The sequence below is a fragment of the Lathamus discolor genome, chromosome 4, assembly GCF_037157495.1.
Source record: "Lathamus discolor isolate bLatDis1 chromosome 4, bLatDis1.hap1, whole genome shotgun sequence".
Taxonomy (NCBI): domain Eukaryota; kingdom Metazoa; phylum Chordata; class Aves; order Psittaciformes; family Psittacidae; genus Lathamus; species Lathamus discolor.
Genome location: NC_088887.1, coordinates 83,965,684 through 83,988,929, shown reverse-complemented (window position 1 = coordinate 83,988,929; position 23,246 = coordinate 83,965,684). Strand labels below are relative to the sequence as shown.

The 23,246-nt window shown below is 39.7% G+C and overlaps 1 protein-coding gene across 5 annotated transcripts in view; it reads left to right on the top strand.

Moving 5' to 3' along the window:
• The window catches only part of LMO7 (LIM domain 7), a 129,173-nt gene that overhangs the window by 61,404 nt on the left and 44,523 nt on the right, over nt 1-23,246 (top strand). For all 5 annotated transcript variants that reach the window (XM_065678104.1, XM_065678101.1, XM_065678102.1 and 2 more), the window contains exons 5-7: nt 21,835-21,865; nt 22,267-22,380; nt 22,849-23,047. In XM_065678104.1, coding sequence (XP_065534176.1) covers nt 21,835-21,865; nt 22,267-22,380; nt 22,849-23,047 — 344 coding nt within the window. The remainder of the gene's footprint in view (nt 1-21,834; nt 21,866-22,266; nt 22,381-22,848; nt 23,048-23,246) is intronic.

Below are 23,246 nucleotides of genomic sequence, written 5' to 3'. Positions count from 1 at the left end.
AAAGTTTCGCGTTTATAATCAGAGTGCACGATGGAGCTGAACCTGAATTTGCTGTGCTGACTTTTTCCAAGAAAAATACTTTTTTAATAAGTTGAAGACTCTACTTCTAATTTGGCTTTAAAAAAACCCCAAACAAACCAAAACCCAAAACACCCAACACGGAGCCACCCTTTCCTGCCTTTTTAATTTCTGTAAAATAGAAAGTTGTGTACTGGATAGAAGCCAAGTGCTTCAGGACAAGAAGTATGGTAGTAGTTAGCCCAAAACTTATACCTGTATAAGGTCTCCAGCCTATACCTATGTGACTGAAGAGTCAATCACCACAAAGGCTTGAGCATAAATGTTAAGAAACTATCTTTAGATTCAAGTTGAGATGAAAGAAATAAGACTGTTTGGTGGGTCTTGAGAGCTGAAATGCAAGCCACTTGACCAAAATTTAATTAGAACAATGAATGCTGCTTCCACTTATATCCAGGGAAATAGCATTTCTTACACATGTGGTTGTAATAGGCTTTTATTGTGGTAACTGAGTTTCCTAGTGACACTTTCCTTGAAATGGAAAATTGCAGCACCCTCACTTCAGAATGACTTTAGAAATGTTCCTATGACTACATAAGTGTGGAAATTCTTCCCCCCTCCCCCTGCCCGCCCCCCCCTTTTTTTTTTCCCCATGGACATACTCATAGAAATGGGTAATACTTCCCAGGCGTAGCCATATTCTAACCATTGAAAATGCTCTATTTATTCTGTTTATGATATAACTAATTCAAGGATAATTCATTTCACAAGTTTTACTTGTTAATACTGATTACAATTATGCAGAGGCAAAGAAAATGAAAATAGAGCATGTTTTTTCAGACTTGTGAAACTTGTGCTTAGTGTAAGATATTCATGCTCATGTCCTTAACTTGCATAAGCTTTAAATCATTCAAGTAAAACCATTGTAGGCAATAAAATATGTTCCAGACTTTGGACGACACCTGCTAGAAACTTACTTCCAACTCTTCAGTGTAAAGTCTATAAAGTGTTGGGTGTGGTGCTGTTTAATCCTTCTACTCTCTGAAGTTTGTGATCATTACAAGAAATGCTGAAATTGTTATATTTTTTTTTCCTGTTGAGTGATTTAAGTTACATTTCCTTTATGGGATTATTCCTTTGCTAGTGTTTATTTACCATTTGTTCATTTTGTGAAGACGATTCTGCTTTAAGAATAAAAAGCTTCTGGAATTGTATACTGGTACCTGCAAGTGTATATGAGGAGTCTGAAGTAATTTGGAAAAAAAAACATGTAGTGTCTGTTAGTTGCGCTGAGAGCAATTCAGGTATCTCCAGTGTCACAGATCCGTATCTTTGTGTTAGAATTCAAGCAGTTAAGGTACAAAACTGAATTATTTGCTGAAAGAGGTTACAGCAGCTTTCTGCTGAAAGGTTTGTTTGGTTTGTTCAAAGTCCTCATTTTTGATCCTATTACATTTTCAAAGTATTTCTGGAATAACATTATTACTAAAAGCCTTTACAATATTTTTTTTTTTAGTGTTCTTTTCTTTTGTGTTAAGAGAAGTATCTCTAACCTTTTAGGAGTCCCATGGGAATCCAGCTAAATCTTAGGCACCTGTATGTGTTTTAAGCATGCACAGCAATCCCCTAGCATCCTAGCATTAGATGCAGTTTATAAAGCAGTGCAGTAGAGAAAGGAAGGCAATTTGCATGACTAACAGCGAGTTACAAAAGAAAAACTGCATTTTTTTTTTGTTAGTAACTTTTTATTTTCTTCCATATATAAAAAAAAAAGAAAGTGGTGGTATCTGAGGTTGGAAGTTGAAGGACTTCTAAAAATAATAATGTTGTATTACGTTAATATCAATTGTACAGAAACATGTATGCAAGTTCACTATTGTTAAGTAGAATGAAAAATAATACATCTAAATTTTTAAAGTTCAGTTAGCTTTTCCGTGGGCAGGCAACTCAATAGGAAGAGCTCCTATATTTAAATACTGGGGGAAGCTGACTTCTTGAAGTTTTCCATGGATACAGGACTTTGTCATATAACTATACTCTGTAAATAGAGAAGGTAAAGCTGAACAGTGGAACCTACTTAATCTGAAACTCTCCTTTTGTCCATTTCTATTCCTGAACTTTGATTGTTGCATTGCTCTCAGAGATTTCAATTCTAATTGCTACTACTGCTTAATCAGAACATTCATATTGTCCTTCAAAATGGCATTAACTAGTTTCCTACTGTGGGTACTGCAAAATGTAATTGATAATGCATTAACAAATTCAAATGTCTTTATAAAGCGCATATCCATGTCAAGAGGGTTGCAGGGTCTTTTTTATCTTGTTACTGAAACCAGTTAAATGAAACAATGTCTTGCCGTAGAAGACAAGAAATGGTGGGGTGGGGTAGGGAGAATGAAGACTGCTAGATAGCTGCCAAGCTTAACCACACAAAGACTTGATCTTTTCATGTGTCTTTTAAATGATGGAGATCTGTTGTCTTTAAGAAACAAAAGGGGAAAAAAAACCCCGACCAAACAACAGAAGAAAACCCAAGCTGAGAACTCTTCTCTAGGCTGAAGAAGCTGGATGATTAAGCTCAGGATCTCTAGCCCTGACTATCCCCATGACCTCTACCAGTTTATCAGCATCTTTCCTGTACTGGGGGACACCAAACCGGAGATGGCAGCATCATGGACATGGCGTAATGAGCACTGGGGAAAGGGGCCATGATCAGGTCTGTCAGCCTTCTGGCCATACTCTAATTTGTGCAGCCCTGGGTGCTGTTGGCCTGTTGCTGGGGTTGCTGCTGACTGATGTTCAGCCCAATAGGACCTCCAAGTCCAGCTCCCCACCCTGCTCTGCCATTGCAGAAGTTAAGTCCCTCCAGGGGTTGGGACAGGACTAGGACTTTGTCTCATTGAATGTCATGAGGTTCCTGTAGAGCCAGTACTCTGGCAGCCCTGCCCTCCTCCGTATCGACTGCACCCTCGCTGTGCTCCCATCTGTGTGGGGAGGGAGCGCAGTATCAGAAACTGACTCAGAAAGAAAAATTCTGGAGGTTTCTGCAGCCGGTTGCTGGGTCTGGAGTGAGAAGGTTGACTAATGTGGATGATATTTCCTCTTTTCTTTCCCTTATGGAAAAAACATCCTGCAAATGTAAACATGTACACACCTTTGAACCCAGTGCATACAGATATGCATCAACTGACGTGGATTCCAATGCGTTATATGATAAAATATTTAACTGGGGCGGGGAAAGGGAGGTCAACTTCAAAATACTTCTGCTTTTGCAAAGGCTATTAAATTACAGACAGCCACTTGTGCCCTGTGAAAAACGCTGAAATATGCTTGTCAGGTTGATGGTGCAGTAATATATTCTTTTTAACTCTGACCTGATATTTGTAAGATGCTCTCAGCTGTGGTGGTTTTCTGGGGTGAGTGATATATTTGGCAAAGCTCTAGCTAAAAATGCCTGAGTTAACAGAAGGCACAGTATATTTATGCATGGTTTGACTTGGAGTCGTGGTGTATTTTCATCACAGATCTGTGCAGTTAGGGAATTACTGTACAACTCCACAAGCTAATCCTAATCTGTCCAAATTTACCAGCATTAATTACTCTAGTAAAAAGCTTTTAATAGTAGCTTGTAGGTAAATTTTTCAGGAACTGTTCTTTTTTATGTATAAGATAGAAGGAAACCTTGGATTACTTAAGTAAGAACAGGAAAATCAGAACAACTTTAATTTCATGTATAAAATTCTGAGGTCTGGAACAGCTAATGCTGCTCAGACCTGAGGTAGTAGGACTAGGAGAGTTTTCTGAGGGATTTGAGAAGGCACCTATTTGGTGTCAGTGCCAGTACAAAGGAAAAAGAAAACAATCAGCAACAACAGCAAAACACCCACCCCCCCCCCCAATATCCACCCAGAAACAAATCCCAAGCATTGTTAAGAAGTGTTAGGAATTGGAAAAACAATGGCACATCATTGTGCTGCTATGGTTAATCTGGAATTGGGCGGTGGTATAAGTACTTCCTGAAGTTTTGGACTTCAATCACTTTTCCTTTCCTCACTCTCTCACTTCTCCTCCCCAGATTCCCCCAAAATTAAATCTATGGAACCGGAATATCTTTATCCTCATGGCATTTCTCTGACCAAAAGCAGGAGTAGCTTCTGTTGCACATTTAGTTAAATGTGCTAGGAGTTGTAAGTTTTGAGAGAGATGATGGATGAAGAGCAGAGGTGAACAAAGCAGTAAACTTAAAACAAGTAAACAGCACCCCCCCCACCCCCAGCAGGTGTCATGGATGAAGTGGGTCAACTAGTTACTGTGTCCCATGTTACATGAGTGATCAATGAACCAAATGAAGGGGCAGCTGGCTTCCTTGTCAACAGATGCTGTGGATGATAAAAGTTAGTTGAGTCTAAGGAGTACAGGAGAAGTTCACAGAAGGGAGATCTCTTAAGAATTACTTAATATGGGAAAACCACATCTAGCTTGGGAAGTCCCTGAGGGAGAAGTATCTATTGCCTGCTCTAATTTTACCTTTCCTTAGGCAGCCACTTGGGTTTGCATGGGAGGATGGGATCCTGGGCTAGATAGAGTTCTGATCTTGCCCCTTTTGAATGCTCTTCTGTGTGGTTTTGAAAAGGTCACATCCAGTGAAAGCTGCTTTTAAATACGATAACCACCTCTAAGAAGCAAAAAAGGAAAAAATCAAATGCAAATTTTATAGAAGCAGTTCATTTGATTTGCTAAATCAATCAATATATCATTGTTAAGCTTTAGCAGGTGTGGAACATTGTATGCAGAAGTATCTGAAAAGATGAATAAAATAATGGTCAGTCTCTTAATATAGACCAGTATCTGACTACTATTATGAGTGACCAGGTTTTGCAATAGCAGGTAAAAAATTATTATGAATTTTTAGAAATATAACATTTTATTTAACATTATTCAAAGCCATTTGAAATTTCAGGAGAAGCTTCATAAGAATAAACAAGAGTTGCTGGAATTCTCTTGAAATAATCTGGCACATCTATTTGCATATACTATATTCAGCATCATTACTTAAAATCTACATTCTAAAAAGATCAGTTAATTTAAGAGGTTTTGTTACTGATTGTGGCATGGGTGATGTAACTGCAAGATCACACATCAGATGGTTACGCAGAAGGCACACCCACCCAGATTGAATAAGTGCAGAATAAGATGCATCAGTAATGATACTCCTCTGCTGTGCTTGTCCGCAAAATGCTCTTTCTCTGTGCAGAACATGTTATTCTTTGAAATCTGAGCTTGCCTCTTGTACTGAATGTTGAGTGCAGTTAAGAAATCATACAAAATTCACTTAGGACTGATTCACTAGTATTTGCCATTTCATTGTGATGTTTTAATTCCTTCAAGAGGAAAAAAAATTATCTTGGAAAAGGATACTTTCCTTCTATAAACAACATTTTCTTTCTGAAGCATTTTCCAATTTGAGCCATGACCAAATTCCTTAGTTTAATTCAGTCTTCTCAAATACTGCCTGTAAATGCATCCAACTGTTTAATGTTTAATAACCAGTACAAAAATCTCCAGTAATCCAGGTAGTATGGTCAGTGTAGGGTGGTGACCGTCACCAAAATGATGTGACTGCATTTGTAGATTACTACTTCTGTTTTCTGTTTGGTATTCTTTTATTGATCAGATAAGATTTCAAATCTATAAATCCAGGGACAGGCGGCATCCAACAGTGTGAGTCTGTCTGAGCCTGGGTACCACCTGAGCAATGGGTGTGCAGTAGCTGGTCTTGGCTGTGCACCATGCTGCCAGCACAGGAGGACACATCAGCCCATCACCTGGCTTGCCAGCACTGCTTTGGAAGAATGTGCAGGTTCGGACTTAAAATAAACTAAGGCAGGTACTCTATGCTTATGCTGTATCAGATGTCTACGAAAGTTGCTTGATAAATTTCCTTTCTTTAATGGACAGCATGAGTTTTTATCAGGAGGAAAGCCAGAGTGAAGCACTGGTGCTGATTGGCTTTCTCAGAAAGTGTATTTACACAATAGGACTCTGCAGTGAAAAAGCAGAGAAGGGGAGAAGCTGGGCAAGGAACACCCTCAGTCAGTTTGCAGAAGACACCAAGTCGAGTGAGAGTATTTATCTGCTGGAGGTTATGATGGCTCTGCAGAGGGATCTGGACAGGTTGGATCAATGGGCCGAGGCCAATTTTACGAGGTTTTATGAGGTCCTGTACTTGGGCCACAACAAACCCTTGCAACACTACAGGCTTGGGAAAGAGTGACTGGAAAGCTGCCCTTGAAAAAGGACCTGGGGGTGCTGATTGATGGCTGCTGAACATAAGCCGGATTGTGCCCAGGCAGCCAAGAAGGCCAACAGCATCCTGGCCTGCATCAGGAATAGCATAGCCAGCAGGGCCAGGGCAGTGATCATTCCCCTGTACTCTGCACTGGTGAGGCTGCGCCTCGAATCCTGTGTTCAGTTCTGGGCTCCTCACTGCAAGACAGACATTGAGGTGCTGGAGTGGGTCCAGAGGAGGTCAGCAAAGCTGGTGAAGGGTTTGGAGAATAGGTCTGATGAGGAATCGCTGAGGGAGCTGGGGGTGTTTAGTCTGGAGAAGGTTAAGGGGGTCCTTATTGCACTCCACAACTACCTGAAAGGAGGCTGTAGTGAGGTGGGGGTCAGTCTTTTCTCCCAAGTAATAGGACAAGAAGAAATGGCCTCATGTAGTGTCAGGGGAGGTTTAGATTCTCAATTAGGAGAAACTTCTTCCCCGAAAGGGTTGTCAAGCATTGGAACAGGCTGCTCCAAGGGATAGGTGGAGTGACCATCCCTAGAGTCATCTTAAAAGATGAGTAGTTGTGGTGCTTAGGGACATGGTTTAGTGGTGGACTTGGTGGTACAGTTGGACTATAGGATCTTCAAGGTCTTTTCCAACCTAAATGGTTCTGTTACTCTATGAAAGTTTCTTTCTTGGCTTAATTCTGTTTCAGGACAGGTGGGGAAACAATGAATGCTGGAAATTTCTTCTTGTCTCTTGTTGCCCAGGAATGTGTTTGTGTGGCTTCCATCATGTAAAAATGACGTATTGCTGTCTGATCAGTCAGAGAGAGAAAGGCAGGCTCGCTTTTATCTCCTGGAGAAGGAATCTTTTTGATGGATGTGTACCAAAGACATGCATACCATCCTTACAGAAAGAGCTTTTGTTTGCGGAATTTTTGTCAGGAAAGCAAATATGTTCAAGCTCCTAGAAACTGTTTGGTCAAGCTTAATTGCATGTAGGTTTTGGCATGCAGCACATAGTGGAACGTGTTCTTGTTGTTTGTGCATCTGTAGTCACAGGAAAGACTAGGCTCCTTATAAGCTGAAATAAGGAGCAGCGAAAACAGTGGAAGAAAGCTACTAAACAGTGTTTTTTTCTCTCCATGAGAGTACTCCAGCTAAATACTTCAGGTTATTTCAGCTCTTGGTAATGTGACTTCTTTGTTAATACTACATTATATTTAACGCTATAAGTGTTTGATTATGAAGATTCCCTTCAGCTTCCAAGCAAGTGTATTAAGATTACTTTTTACCTGTATAATATTCTAGAATCTGCTTTTACTGTAAATGAGGAGGGGTAGCATCTTTTAACTTTCTAGTTCCTTGGCTGCAGGTGGTCTGTATGCCACCACTGTTGGTGTTCAGAATAACCTTCAGATAACTCTCCAGCTAATTTGGGATACATGGTGAAGACGCTTTCTTGCTGTTTTCATTCTCCATTGCTCAGATGTCTCTGCCAGGCAGCTCACAGAACAAACAGCAACACTGAGTTAGACTCAAAGAGTGCACACTTTGAAGCAGAGGGCAGGTGACCGTTATAAGAGGTTAGTATTTAATGATATTACAAGAGGTGGCTGTAGAGGTTTCCATGCATTTGCTCATTAAAAGTGTTTAATGCCCTGATCCTTGCATACAAAAATAATTAGTAGGTAATTATTAGAAAAAAAATCACCTTGTACTTTCCTTGGTGGTGGAAGATGTAGCAGAAATGAGTTCATAGCTAGGATTTGAAAGTGTGTGGCTCTTTAAGTGCTGGTCAACAGATGAAGATACAAGGACAGAGACATGAGTATAAAACAAACTGGGTATAGATGGTCAACTTAAAAGCCTTGTAGGAGAGGGCAGAAAAAGAAGTTGGCTCATTAAACAAAGCAAGTTGCAGTCCATTCTAATCTTTGTACCTGAAATAAAATTAATGGTTAAAGAGTAAATATTAAATACTGGATATTTTATGTTTAATTTTTCATAGATAACTGGGGTTTTTTGTTTGACTAAAGCTCTCTTACCACTGGTGATACTCTCTGGTCAGCCTTCAACTTGTGAAAGCACTTTGGCAAAGCTTAGTTGTACCTGTGAGACACAGGGTCCTCTATGCAAGCCAAAATTAGCAAAAATAAAAGCCTTTTTGAAGAAAGCGGAATTTCAAAGCAGTTTTTATTTTTGTAAGTTGCTCTGGAATCATGAGTGTGTTAGTGAACATGTTTTTAAAGGGAACTTGTATGTCCCTCAGAATGAGTGCATTTGAGATTTTACACATTGTAAATCAGCACAGCATGAATTTAAATGTGCATTTATGTATTTTAAAAGGCCTGTTTATTTCACATCCAAGCTGTTGGTTTCTATCTGAACAGCATTCATCAATGCTAAAATTTCAATGTCACTGCTTAAAAAGAGAAGTGATTTGGGAGTGCTTTTAATACGAGTTTTTTTGTCTTGGCAAAGAATAGTACCTCTGTGCTTTTAATTTATTGTTCTTCTCCTGGTGGCTTTTCTTTTTGAAGCGTTGCCTGATTTTTGTTGGTAACTCTAGTATACAAAAATGTTTATATATATTCACCTGTGTACCTATCCTGTGTCTGTTTAGGGTTTTTGCTTCAAGGGCTTAAGTAATAACTATGCTACTTTTAATAATAATTGTCGTTCAAATAATTACATACTTTACATTCTGTCCAAAGTTCATGCAACAGTTCTGGATTTTCTTCCCTAGCAAAAGCTTCCACAGATTCTTTCTTACCTGAAAAAAAAATTTGGGGTGCATACGTCTGCAGGTACTCAACATGTTGTTTTCCAAGTGGAGAGCTTTTAATGTGGTGTAGCAGAAGACTTCACGTTCATTTTCTTTCTCTTTAAGCAATAAATGTCTGACTACTGCAGTGGTTCTGAATCAGTGTCTTCCAATAAATTAGCATCAAACAGATGGCTGGTTTGTTATATCACAAGCTGGTTTTGATAGTACTGATTTATGTTACTGAAGATGAGGCTTGCTTGAGGATAACTTGCGCTGAAGTATAGGCTATTTTCAAGTATCTTAGAAAACTTGTACACTGTATTACTCTGACGTAAATGTATTCCCTTGATGACGAAGACTTCTATGTTTTTGTACCTTCACTTGCTAAAAGAATAAATCTATAACATTGACCTTTATTAAATTAATTTTTAACATGTATACTGTAGCAGGTCAATTGGACCACTAACTGCACCTACACTGAAATGTAGATAGGATAATAAGAGCACTCCAGTGTATTTTTTTCATGTCCTTCTCCACCTATCTAATGCTATGCAGCAAGAAAGTGAAAGCATATTGCAAAACCAAACATCATGATAATGCTCAAGGTTATCTCCCATGTATGCTATTTGTAAGTCAAGGGGTGAAGGTATTTCTATTGCATTCTTTTCTCCTGTACTTTATGGTGGTTGCCTTCCTGTTAAAGAACAACTGAGTTTTGCTGCAGTTTAGCGACCTATTCCTAAGCCATCTACAGAGACCGATTTATCCTATCCATTGGAGGATGCTACTGGTTATGCCTCCACTGTATTGGGTTAATTTCTTCTTGTAGTTCTGCTAATGTGGAGGTGAAAAGGAGGAGGGGAGAACTTGGAAGTTACTCTGAGTCTCACTGTTGCAATGTGCATATTGGTGATTATACTTCTGAGATGGCTTCCTGTATGATTCTTTCCCAGCTGTAATTTGTCTACAATTAATTGTAATCAAGAAGGGAAACATGCAACTAGCTTTATCACACTGCCTTTGCATTTCTCATCCTGTCTAGATTATCAGTCTTAACTGGGAGATGATAAGGTCTTAGCTTTTATCTGAGCTGTAAAATAGTGACTACAGTGACAACGCTGCTGTTCTTGGGATTTCTGAATCAAATAGTGCTAAAAACTTGAGATCAAAATGACAACTTCCATAGATAGACACTTCCAAGGTAGCAGGTCTGGATTTAGCAGTTGCTATTGTAACATGCATACTGTCCCCTATGCAGCTGAGCCTTGTAGAAAACTGGTGCCATTGACATACTTTGCTGTTTGACCGTTAGTTTGCTTTAATATTTGCAATGATTAAATGTAATAATAATTGCCAATCACTGGGTTTTCAAGAGACCATTAATCTTCAGAAGCTATGGATTTCCAGATGAGAGTCTCTGTTAACCACTTCCAGAGCCCAAGGGTTACATCTGTATTATCCTGGTGCTGTGGTTTGATTGACTTCTGGGAAGGATGGCTTACAACCACCATGTGTGTTTCAAGGAGCCTTTTTCGCCAGTGCTTCATCTGGCTAGACAGCTGGTAAAATTCTGCAGATGGCTAACTGTAGTTTCCAAGAGTTGGTGCACATGGTATCTTCTTTCTCATGAGAAGGAAGGTTCCTAATTTAGCATTTACTCATGCACTCATTAAAGATTTTGGGAATACTGCCATGGCCTCACTTGGAGCAGAATTGATTCGTTTTGTTCCATTCCCTCCTTACCCTACCAGACTTAGTTGTAATAGCTTGTTGGAGCATTTTGGTGGTGTCTTAATTGGTGTATTAAGCTATTTTTTTTCCCTCAGTCATCAGTTTTGTGTTACGAATTACATACTTCATGAGTACCAGTGAAAAAGAGGTGTGAGATCATCTATAGTTCCCTGGCTGGGATTGTTTTCCCATATCATTAATTTTGGTCAAGTTTTTATTCTCGGACTCCTCTAGCTTTACAACAGAAACTCCTAAGTGAGTAATAGCACGTTTGGTTTCAGTAGGTTGGGATGCTGTAAATGTAAAATCTCCAACTTCAGAGGTATATGGTCAGACTAGCTTGCTCTCTCCCCTTCTCTCTCCCCTCCAGCCCTTTTGCCTCCCACACAGGCTTTCTAACATTCTGGCAAAGGAAGTAGTTGGACTTTTACCCATTCTCTCACTTTGCAGTAAAGAAGCATTCATTTTTCCAACATTAAAAACTTGGACAGAAAACCTGGCCTAAAAAACTTGATGTTTTGAGCAAATGTTTAAAAATACCCTCTGACTTGGCTGCTCTAAAGTAGCCTTAAAGCACTCTTGCCTAGTGGGGTGAACAAATTATCTTTCCCAAAATAAAGTAATAAAAAAGCTAACGCTTATCCAATAGTATCCCCAAAATAAGGTAATAAAGTTAATACTTATCCAGTAGTTTTGATAGCAGTTAATGGAATTTAGTAATTTCAGATGTTACAGAAATAAGTCTGAAGCCCTAAGGAACCTGGATAAGAGTAGTTCCATCTTTAAGGAGCTCCATTACACGTGGATGTTGCAGGAGCTGAGAATGAGAGGTGAGAATTGTGGCAAATATGGAAAATAATACCTGCTTGTTTTAGATCTTGTCTGTTTCCCAAGACAAAAGGTTACATATTTTGTTCAGAGTAATACACTTTGTGATTTTGCTCGGTTTCTGTATCTTATTTTAAATTGTGCTGTTCTTTCACAGCATATCTTCTGGGATAGCCGGTTCAAGGGAATACATTCCCTTTCAGTACCCTTATAAGGATGAATTGATTAGCTTCTGGCTTAGCATTCATTGAAGTGTCTTCACAACCAAAGGGCAGATCAAGAAAGCATAGGAAATAATAAAGTTTGGTTTTATCTGTGTACTTTACTTTTTTGGGCATATATGCATCAACCTAAGTTAATAGAGAGCTGACTTCAGCAGAGAGAACTCAGGTTCAGTCTGTTTCATACATTTGTGCTCTGTGTGATGAGTGATGATGTTGTGCTCTGTGTTGCTAGGGTAACCCAAAGAAACAGCAAAAATATGGCAAAATTTCAAAAAGGAAGCATTCTGATTTCTTTGGTGCTTCTTCTTTGCTTGTGAAATATTTTGCCAAAATATTACTGAGAAAACCCAGTAGTCCTTTAAAGGTTTTATTCCAGATGTAGAGACTAAACTAAATGGTGCAGTCATGCATTAGTGATTTATTTCTACCTAAGGCCAAATGCCAATATCACTGTAACTTGTTTCCAAAATCTTTATCATGGAATAAACTGTACTTACCTTGTGCCTCCATTTTGTCATCTTTGCTCTTTTGATCTCTATAAATAAATCTAAATTCTTTCCAAAATTCTAGCTCTGTGTTGCTTTCCCAAAAGCTGTGCTTTTAGTAATCCCCCCTCTAAACTGCTAAAACATTTATTCTTTGATAATATGACAGAAGTTGAGAATGAGGGGCTGGGGTAGACACTGCCCCAGTTCTCTGTCCCTCCTGTACAATAATTTGGCCAGCACTAAGCTGGTATTGCTCTAGGGGAAAAAATGAGCCATCAGAAATCTGTGACTCCCAGTTGCTGCATATCCCATGTACCCCCAAAATGGAGGGTACCTGTCTCCTCTTAAGAGGATATATTCATCCTTGTGATACCTGGCATTTATTGGTCTTGGCTCCCCTGAAGAGGTGATGAGTGAGTGGACTGAAGTCTGGATTCTTTCCCACTCACAGGGTATGGATAGGGCATCTGTAGTTTCTGCTATTTATTCTCTGAGTCACCTCTGCACTGAGTTGTTTTCTGCATATGGTTACAACAGCAACCAAGCAGATACATTTTTGGACTGGTGAAACTCTATGTTAGCACAGGTGTGAACATAGTGATACCCAGCATAAGTTACAGTCAGTCACCTTTCTTTATCAGAAGATATGTTCATTGCCAAATATTGGTATGAATTATACAGCATAGACTTGAGTTGGTTTTTTAATCTCTTTTTTTGCATACACCAAGAAACTAAATAAAACTCACTATTGAGTGTTATAAGCTGTGGTAAACTGTGGTTTTGCTTATACACAAGGCACTTGCACATCACCACCTGTTTGCTCGGCACAAAAATAACAAAGGATTACATTTACCAAATCTTTCCAAAGGCATGGACCAAGGGAGGAGATTGAATGCAGGAGGTGTTGCTGGTTTTGTTGTTGGTTTTGGTTTTCCTCCTGTCTGATTATAGAGGCTATAAAAATCTCTCTGTCTCTGTGAGCAAGCAAAGTGGTATGACCTGCCAAATCCTAGCTCTTCCTGAGGCACCACCTCTTAATGCTTTATCCAAATTGGACAATTGTATTAATCATGGGGGTCGAGGACAAGAGAGTGCACACAGGCAGTTGCTATGGAGTAGCTGGTAGATGGAAAATTTTTACCCTGACTTACATTGCAGTAACTTGTTTATCCGTACCCAGACATGGTTCATAGAGGTGTCTGAATGATGCCTAAAGGGAATAAATGAGTCAGTATCAAGGGCTATTCTACCAAATTACCTCTGCTACCTGCCCATAGGAAGAGGGGATGTTGAAATACTCAAGTAAGGTGTAAGAGTGGGAGTAAAAAGGACAACAATTTTGGGAATATTTGATTTAAGAATGGCAAAGAGGTGTCAGGCAATAGAAAGTGAATTACAGTACTGTCTTGAAAAAATGCTGTGAGTTGCCATGGTTGCTGCAGCTTAGCTAAAGCAAATAGATACTTCATACAGAATAGTTTTTTGCAAAGTGCTGTTGTGCTAGTTAACAGCTGCACCTTCCTGTGCTTTTATAGATATTTCTAAATATTTACAGGATTGCACTTAATTGCCTATTTTGATACTTATTTTTCCAAGTGACTCCCCAGATATACCAACTATTCCTTTTGGAAAGAATGCTAGCACGATTGTGTGTTTTCCATACGGGTGTCTCTTCAAATTGCTCTACAAAATTTACACAACATGGTATAGTTTGGGGCAGAGGGAAATGAAGGTAAAGGATATTCAAAACTAAATGCAAGAAGATGATGATCCTGGTGATCAACAGGATGAGCTCAAGTCTGTTATTCTTGGGAGGGGGGAGTGTAAAACCTGAAAATTTTGAGAAGCTACAAGGAAGGGAAAAGGTAGAAGTGGTAACATTTAAGTGTAGCCATGGTGCAAGGGTCAACTGAATTATGTACAGGTAAAAAGAAAAAGGGGGTGGGCTGGGCAGCAGGGAGATAAAAAACTTAGAGATTCAGCAAAGTAAAATGCTCCGAGGTCTGAAGACTTGTCAGCAGCTTCTTTGGAAGTTAGAAAAATCTATCGGGTGTGTAAATAGTGATATCTGTCTGTCAATCTGTTTAAATTGCTGTCTATTTTGAAGGGGGGTTTTTGTTTTGTTTCCTTGAGAGGCAATTAATTTCACCTCTGAAATTCAGATGGCCTCCTGAATGTGAACACACTGATTTCCTTTGAGAACTCTTAACACTTTGAGCTTGGAGTCAACTCCACAACTTCTAATTCTTTGTGCAGAGAAACCATAATTTCTCGTAAAAAGTCAATGGATGGTCTCCTGTTTCTTGGACAAGTATATGGCACTTGACTGGCACAAAGCTTTAGGATATTGAGTTCTTACTATTTATTTTTGCATAGGTACTAATCTAGACCTCGAATTCAAAGCAGCAGACTGGAAAAAAAAAAAACCCAAACATATTTGCCCTGGAAAAAAACAACAAACCAACCAACACAATAGAAGAAATACCCAGTTTAATTACCTGTAGTTAGTGAAGCTGCTGACTTCTAGGGCTTTTTAGGAATGGAGAAAGAAAACAACACTAAAAGGGACCAGTTAAAAAGGCAACTCTATTTATAATAATAATACAGCTTAATATTTGAGCAGGAAGCTGCAGGATCCTGTCAGTTTCCTCCAGCTCTGCAAGTTGCTGCAGAGGCAATGCTCCATCTCTCTTCCCTTGCCCACCCCTGATATAAGAGCCAAGGAGTGCTCGGGTTATCAGCCAGGCTACTCCCCAGGTTTGTTCTTCTGGGGTTGGTTTTGTGGGGGGTTATTTTTTATTTGACAGGTGTGTCTTCTGCCCTACACTGTCCTGAATATTTGTTTTCTCTTTAGGAGAACCTGTAGATTAGACTGGGATATTAGGAAGCTGACAGAGATGGACCACCCAGGGCGGGGTCGGAAAAGAGTGTGAGGAAATGGATAATGTGTTTTGTGACTTGCTGGGGCTGATACACATTTCTAGAAGCTCTTGTTTTTGTTTTGATAAGGGATTTAAGAATAGCGTGGAAGCATAATGGGTGAGATCAGCAAGGAAGCGCAATGCTCAAGAGGCATTATAAGAGGACAGGCTCTGAAGTGATGGATGGGGACTCTTTCCCACGGAGGGTGTTGGCCAGCTGTGTTCCCTCTCTGCCTTTTTGCTCTTGGGCATCTCTTCTCCACCCCCCCAGCTCTTCATTAGTAGATGAGGGTGTGGGGTGGGGACAGGCTGCTTCGTCATCGGGGCCCACAGAGCTTTTTGCTGTTAAGCCAGGGTTTTCTTGTTGGGGCATGGAGAGATGCTTTCTGCTATCAATTTGTATATAAATGTCATCGGGTCCAGTGGATGTGTTGCTATGGAAAACACATGTGCTTTTCATAGTCAAATAGAATAGTGAGTTTCCAAAAGCTGTTCTTGAACACTGTGGCCATAACCTGACCGTTTTATTTCCCGTAATCTCAGCAGTGAGCTGTAGCTCGTGGGGTTGAATATCAGTTCGCTAAGAATACAAGTGCTGGAGGAATGTCCTCATGTTTCTGTACCCATGCTGCAGCCCCATCTTCCACTGGAGCTTTTCTATTCTCAGCAGCAGGTGGGAATTCAGTGAAATCCGATAACGGCAATATTAATAGCAGTTGAGTAGGTGGCCAAAGAGGTTGAAATTTAGCACAAGCCTGCTGCTAGTTGAACAGCCAGCATTCATCTCCTGCGCAGCATACCTCAGTGGGGGCGGAGAATCCTTCAAACCCTCTGACTTCCTCCTCAGAAGTGTAAGTGAAGCTGGTCAGGGTCGGGCTAGAAGACCTGGAGCTCGGCGAGGAGCTCAGGAGCAGGCTTGTTCTGCAGCCTGCTCATTCCTGCCAGCTCGTGGGCTGGAGAACGGCTCTTCCAAGTCCTTCAAAGGGCAGAACTGCTGCCTTCGTGCATGCAAGTTCAAACGGAGAGCATGGATGCTTCTTTTTAAGCAGGAGTCTGTTCAGGTCTTGTGTTAGTGAGATCTGTAACACAGAGGAAGGGATGGAAAACAGATAGCTTTGGCAGCTGTTGGGATTTCTGGAGTATTCGTCATCAAGGAAAGGGTTTGGCACTGGGCAGGGTGCATTTGTCACTCGCACATTCCTTTCTATCAGTGGGAGTGTCTCAGTCCCTTCTTTCTCCCCGTAAATGGGTTTAGATTTATTTTATCTCTTGGCTATGACCGCATGGCCTCTTCTCAGCTGATAACCCTCATTTGGGGGAGAAGGATACTCTGATGTAGTGGGGTTTTTTTTGGTGTCATGGTTTTTTGTTTAGATTCTTTTCATTATATATTCATATTTATATTTAAAATATGTTTCTAAATGATAAATAGACTCTGGGAAAGCCATGTGTTTCTGAATGGGGTGCTATAAAATCATCTTCCAGAGTTTTGCTCAGGCTTCTGGTATCTCAGATTTAGTCTTGAGCATTATGTTGATGTTCTCCCTGGAAAATAACCAAATGAAGTGTCAAAGTAGATTTGACATCATGAGTTGCTAGTTGCTGGGATTTAGTATGTATTAGGATGTGGGGGAACCAAACTGTATAATGTGTTAGAGAAACAGAATCCGAACTACTGAGTTTTGTTTGTTACAAGTTTTGAAATAAGTTGAACTTAAAGGTAGCTACTTGAAAGGTATTGTGCTTTTGTAAGGGGGCACTGGAGAGGTGTCTGTGCGTCAGTATTGTCAATGGATATATTTTATAATTGGTTGAAGTCTAGGTCATGCTTTCTTAAAGTACTGTAGTCTCCTAGCTACTGTAAGATATATGAATGTCTTGTATGTTTTTTTAATTTAATTTTTAAGATGCCTCAAAGTACATTAAAATAATCCTAGCAAGCTTTCCTCACTCCTCAGAGCTAAGGATCAGCAAATGAGTGAATGGGAAGCACAGCTCACTTCTGGCTGGGGTTCCACCACACAGGGGACTCCTCGACCAAGCTCCCTGCCTGCTCTTCTGCAACAATTCTTTGTCTCTGCTCTGGTGCTCATGTGGTCTCTTGTACAAGCATGCTCTAAAACATATGAGCAAATTAATTTGGGGTTTGAAAATGTATATTAGGAAAAAGCCAAAGAAATAGGCACAGCCCTCTGGTCTTAATGGGCAATGTGGAACCACAGTTTAATTAGGAGTTATGTTGGCATAACCACGGGGACAGCAAAGTGGAGTGACTGGAAGGAAAAGGGAGACCAGGAAACCCTTAAGCTAGAGCTGCTGCCAGAGCCTTTGTAATGGCCTTGGTGACTAATTCTCCTATTTAACCTTGAGCAAACACTGGAGCTGAGAACGAATTCCTTGAGCTGTGGCTCAGCCTGCTGATCTGCCGTGTCACTTTGCTTTCTTCTGTTGAAGTAGTCCTTGTTAGAGAAACATCCATTGGTCCGTGCTGGCTGGCCATAAGTCATGTCTGTGAATATGCGTTGTGTCCAAAGGCAGAGGAAGTATTTGTCTCTAAGCATATCACCTACTAACAAGTGAGAGCTATTTCTGTCCCATTTGTCTCTTTTCTGTTTGCTGAAGGATTAATGTAGATTATATGATTTATACAGAAGGTATATTTCTCCACAGGTGGTTATTTCACATCTTTTTGCATCAGTGTTCAACATGGGTTTGTGTAGTTGTGCTTCACAACTACTATAATATCCCTCGCATGTTGTTATCTCGTGGCCTTTAGACTTTCATGCTGCATTTCATAGATACCTTCCGGGGTGGCTAATCTTGAAGTTGTACATAAACTGTTATTGTGAAACTACTGCCAACAATCAAGGCTCATGCAATGTGAGTTAAAGTTGTACTTCTAAAATTTTGAGACCTCTTTGTTAGCTGGGATTTGGCATTGGGGTTAGGTTGGGTAAAGTGGAAGAATGGCGTTGCTTTTCTTTCAAGATTCAGAATGAATATTAAAATGCTGAGGCTGGCAGGAACAAATGAAGGATTTATAATCAAATTATTTCTGCAAGATCATAACCACTGTCCTTAGCAGCTTCCTTTGCTTAGTTCAGATATCTCTAGTGAAGTGGCATTGTTAGTGAAATGAGACATAAAAACCTCTGGGAAGACAGAGGAGGTAATGTTTGAAATGACACAAAGTGATTTAATAAGTGGTGTTGCATTGTCATTTGGAGAGGAACCCACTTCTTTCAGCTGATTGTTTTAAGATGCAGCCTTGGCTGTGCCCTGCTGAGCAAAGCAGCAACCTGCTTATAATTTTCAGCATAATGGCGTTCATCTGTTCAAGCCAGAAATTAGATTACACAGAATAATATTTTCATAAAGTCTGCACCAACTGAGCTCTCTGATGGTTTTGGATAAAAACATCAAAAAAGCAGACTTCTTTCACAGTTGCCCAATGTAGGATTGGTGTTTATTTGCATTGATGAAGATAGCTAAGCCAGTGGGTTACTCCTGTTACTATAATAAGTTTTGTAGGACAAATGTCTCTACAGCCAGTGCTGTGTTAGCACTTCAGTGCTAGGGGCATATTCAAAATAAGGTTATAATTGTCCGGGAGTGTTTAAAAACTCCATTGCTGAAGTTCTGGCATGCCATTTTCCAACTGACTTCTTCAAATACAGTGTGAGAAACTGAGTGTTTCAGCCCTGTGTATTTAGAGCCAGACTTGCGAAGAGGAGCGGAGGTGAGAGCAGGAGCTTGCTTTGCTGTTGGGTAGCAACAGGTTGTCAGTGAAGGCAGGATCACACCTCCTCTCACAGCAGCAAGGAACTTGCTATGTTTGAGGTTGGTGACTCTGTTTTGTCCCTTGCTATGATCTACAGTTGTTCAGAGCTGTACACAAGACCCCAGTTGAAATCTTTGCATAGTTCTGCACAGTATTTACATTTTTATAACACTTTATAAAAGAGAACTTCTAAAATTATATACCTGTTGTTTTACACAGATTCTAGGTCAGTACATTCATCCAGAATCCTCCTTCTTTTCCTTGGTTAAATGCCATTGTAAAAATTACTATATGCATATATAAATGAGGAACTGATATATATATGAGGAACTGATTGTTCTAGGTTAGCAGGGTGTACTTCTTTTGTTCTGCTTGGATTACATCTATCATTACAGGTTGCTAAAAAGGTTTAGAGACCAATAGGTGTAGTTCAGAGAAGGATGCAAGTGAAAGAAACTGTTCACAGAGTAAGCGTCTTGTCTGTTTATTTCTGTTAGCTGAGCAAATGTGAATGGAGCACTGTCTGTCATTCAAGTGTGTGAAATATCTCTTTGCCTGCATTTTGGGTCTCAACCGTGCTCACTGATTTATCTGGCTGTCCTAAGTTTTGCACTGTTTATAGTCCAAGTGCACAGGGCAAATTATTAACCTAAATGATCTCAGAGAACTCATAGAAAGCAGAAGCAACTGTGATGTTCAGTGATGTAGCTTTGCTCTACGTGAAGGTCGGAAATCTCTTGGATACAGGCTCCAGCTTAAAGGTGGAGATTTTCACTCCTAGAACTGTTGAAATTTGGAAGCAAACTTAATGGTATCTTTTGCAAGGGCCTCTGCTTTTATAATTTCAAATAACAGCTGAAACTGTGCTAGCAGAAGGCTTTTAGACCTTGAATCTAAAGAATCTAAACCTTTTAAAATGCTTTCTGTTGGCTTTGGGAAGTGTAATGTTGATACACACCAGCACAAGAATAATCTTCCATCCTTTGCTTAGGAAACCAACATGGCTCTAGGGAGCACTTGGTGTGCCCTGCAGCATGGGCATGGGTAAAGAAATCCGTGTACTGAAGAAAAGGAAGAGGAATTATTTTTTCCAGAATAGTCTCAAGTGAAAAAGGAACAACAATGTGTTTCAGAAATGTTTATTGTTAATATTAATATTATGATTAATTAGAACAAAATTGTAGATATTGCACATTAAAGGAGAGGTTCCTTCCTATCCATGAGAAAGATGTTACTGAGTACAAAGGCAGCAGCATCTCTGGTGTGTGATATTAAGGAAGTTGGATCGAGGACTTGCAGGTCAGATCCAGCTCAGGACTTTGTGTTCCTGGCAGCCTGATGCCTTTATGGTATCTGGGCAGACAAGGAAGTTATAGCTGCACTGAGTGGGAGTGGGTGCTTTCAAACTAGGAGGAAAGAGGAGCAGGGACAGTCTGTGTCCCTGCATCCCTGCTGGTTGTCACGTTGCATCAATTACTGTATTTCTGTAGAGTGCCACCCTATGCTGACTGGCCACTGTCATCATTTTGCTAAAGCGTAACTATCCCCTGAATGGCTTATTCTGCCTTTCCCCTGCAACCTTTCACTAGCTTATTCCTAAACAGGCAGAAACAGGAGAGATGTCCCAATACATCACTGGTCTGACCTGTTGTAGGTCTACGTTGGTCTTCCTGACACCGTTAATTCTCCACTTTTTTGTTTGAATCCCTTCAGCATGCTGCATATGAAGCTTGCTTCTCAACCAGCCCCAAACCAAGAGTGTCTGGGGCAGGTGAAAAGTTGTTTTGGTATATTTAAGCCATTTGCCCTTCCATAACCGCTGGCAGTGTAAACAGGAGTGTTGTTCAGCTTCTGTCTGCAGTTCAGCCCTGAATATTTACACATGGGGACTGTGTCTGTGGTACCCCACCTTTGGGAGGCTCCCAACCAAAAAGTTTCTTATTTTTAATAGGAGCAGTAGGAGAACGGGACCACTGTGAATGTGTGTTGGTGTGCTTCTGAGGTGTGCCGCAAATTGTCTATGTGTATAAAAAGAAGTTTACTCATTTTTAATGTGAGGTGTCCCTGCCCATGGCAGGGGGGTTGGAACTAGATGATCTTAAGGTCCTTTTCAGTCCTAACTATTCTGTGATTCTATATTGGTGGTAGAATACTAATTTTTTTTTCTTTTTGACAAGCACACATCTTGCATTAAAAGCAAACGAAACTCCTCCTTCCAGCCCTACAACCTCTCTTTCTAGATGTCCCAGTTTCAGTTGCTTTTTTTTGGGGGGAGGGTCTAAAAAATTCCTTCTAGACTGAAACATTTTCTGAGTCCAAGGCAAATATTTTAGAAAATATAATCCAATCAGGGAAAAACTGCCAATTGCATCTGCTTTCATATGGAACTGAAGGTCCTTTCCAACCCTAACTATTCTATGATTCTATGATTCTATGATCTTCCTGGGCAATAGAGCCTGTACTTCCCAAAGTCCTTAGCTTGTTTCCACTTTTTGTTGGTAACTAAAAACCTCAGCTAATTAAAAAAGCCTAGAGCCTTTTCAAGTACCTCTCAAGTCAGAAACTACAATAGATCAGCTAGTTTCTGGGTTAACATGTAACAACTGAAATAGTAGAGTTTTTATAAGTAGGAATTCAAAGCAAAATACTTTTCTTTTGGAATAACCATAGTTGCATCTTTTATATTGGCCTCTTACTTGGCTTGAAAACTTTTAAGTCTTGAATAATAATTAAATTTCAAGTCAAATATTTAAAACCTTTTTGTTTTGTTTTTTTTTTTTTCTTGCTTCCTGCCCTGCTTCAGACCGGAAGAGACCAACAGAAGAGTGAAAAATGTAAGACACGTGCCTCAATGCTTTCTGAAGCAATTTCATGCTGACTGTGACTAAATATTTTTAAAACACTTCTTTTTATTGCACTGTCATGTTAACCTTCAGCTGTTCATTTATCTGATACAAATTAGTGCTATCTTAGGATGATCTCTATGCCGTTTACTTTCCCAAATAAATGTAATAATTAGAAACAAGACCTATACCTGCTTGCTTGAGATGCAGGAGATGCATCATAACACTCTAACTGGTTTTGATGGAGATCTTAGTTAATACTGTAACCAAGATTTTACAACTCATTGTGGAAAAAATCTTTAACAGCATGCTGGGATTCTTTTATACTGGTATATGGTACAAGAGGGAAGTAATTAAGCTTATATTTGGTTTTTTTGTTTATTTGGTTTTAGGTTTTGATTACATTATACTGGCTTGGGAGGAAAGCTCAAAGTAACCCTCATTATAATGGTCCATACCTCAATCTTAAAGCATTTGAGAAGTTACTAGGGCAAGCATTGACTAAGGTAAGGAATTAAAAATAAATAAATGAATGGCATGAATTTTAAAGTTTGGCATACACTACAGCATCAACTCTAAACAATTTCTTGGGGTTTTAGTTTTATTCTTAGTTTGGACAACATAGCCCTTTAATTTTGCTTGCTCTCAAAGTCCATGTGAAAAGAAGAACTTTTAGCTTGCACTGGTTCTTCTGCTGTCCATATAATTCCATGATTCAGAATCCACGTGATCTGATTGATGTAGTAGGTTGTGAAGAGGCCACTCTTGCTTCCTTTTGGCTGAGATAAGAGAAATTTAAGACCTTGTGTTGAATCTTCTATTCAAGCTGTTGTTTATGTTGTTTTTAGGGCTCTGAAAGAGTCTGTTAAAGTTTGTGCACTCAAAATGCATTTTTAAAATTTTAAGTGAAAACTCAATAGTAGCATTTGCATCTTAAATTATTGTAAAAGACCTTTCAAAACTTACTCTTACAGGCACTTGAAGAGTCTAGCCACCTGAACAGAAGTGGCAGGGATAGCGGGTACGGTGATATTTGGTACGTTGACCGGGGAGAGCCCTTTCCATCTTCAGCTAACCATAAAAGAGACGATTCCTTCGATAGCTTGGACTCTCTTGGTTCAAGATCTTCCACAAGCTTTTCATCAGATATAACCTTGAAAGGTGGCAGTGAAGGTATGTTTTCCTCTCTTAAAACTTTTGCTGACATATGTATTTTAAATGTGGGAGAAGACAATGTATGTACCTAGTATTTCAGGCACTTAAACTGGCTTGAAAGGCAACTTTAGTTTTGCAACTGCTGCAGTTGCGTTCTGCTTCAGCAAATATTGACCTTTAACAATTGGTAGAAACAAAACAATGATTGCATTACTTC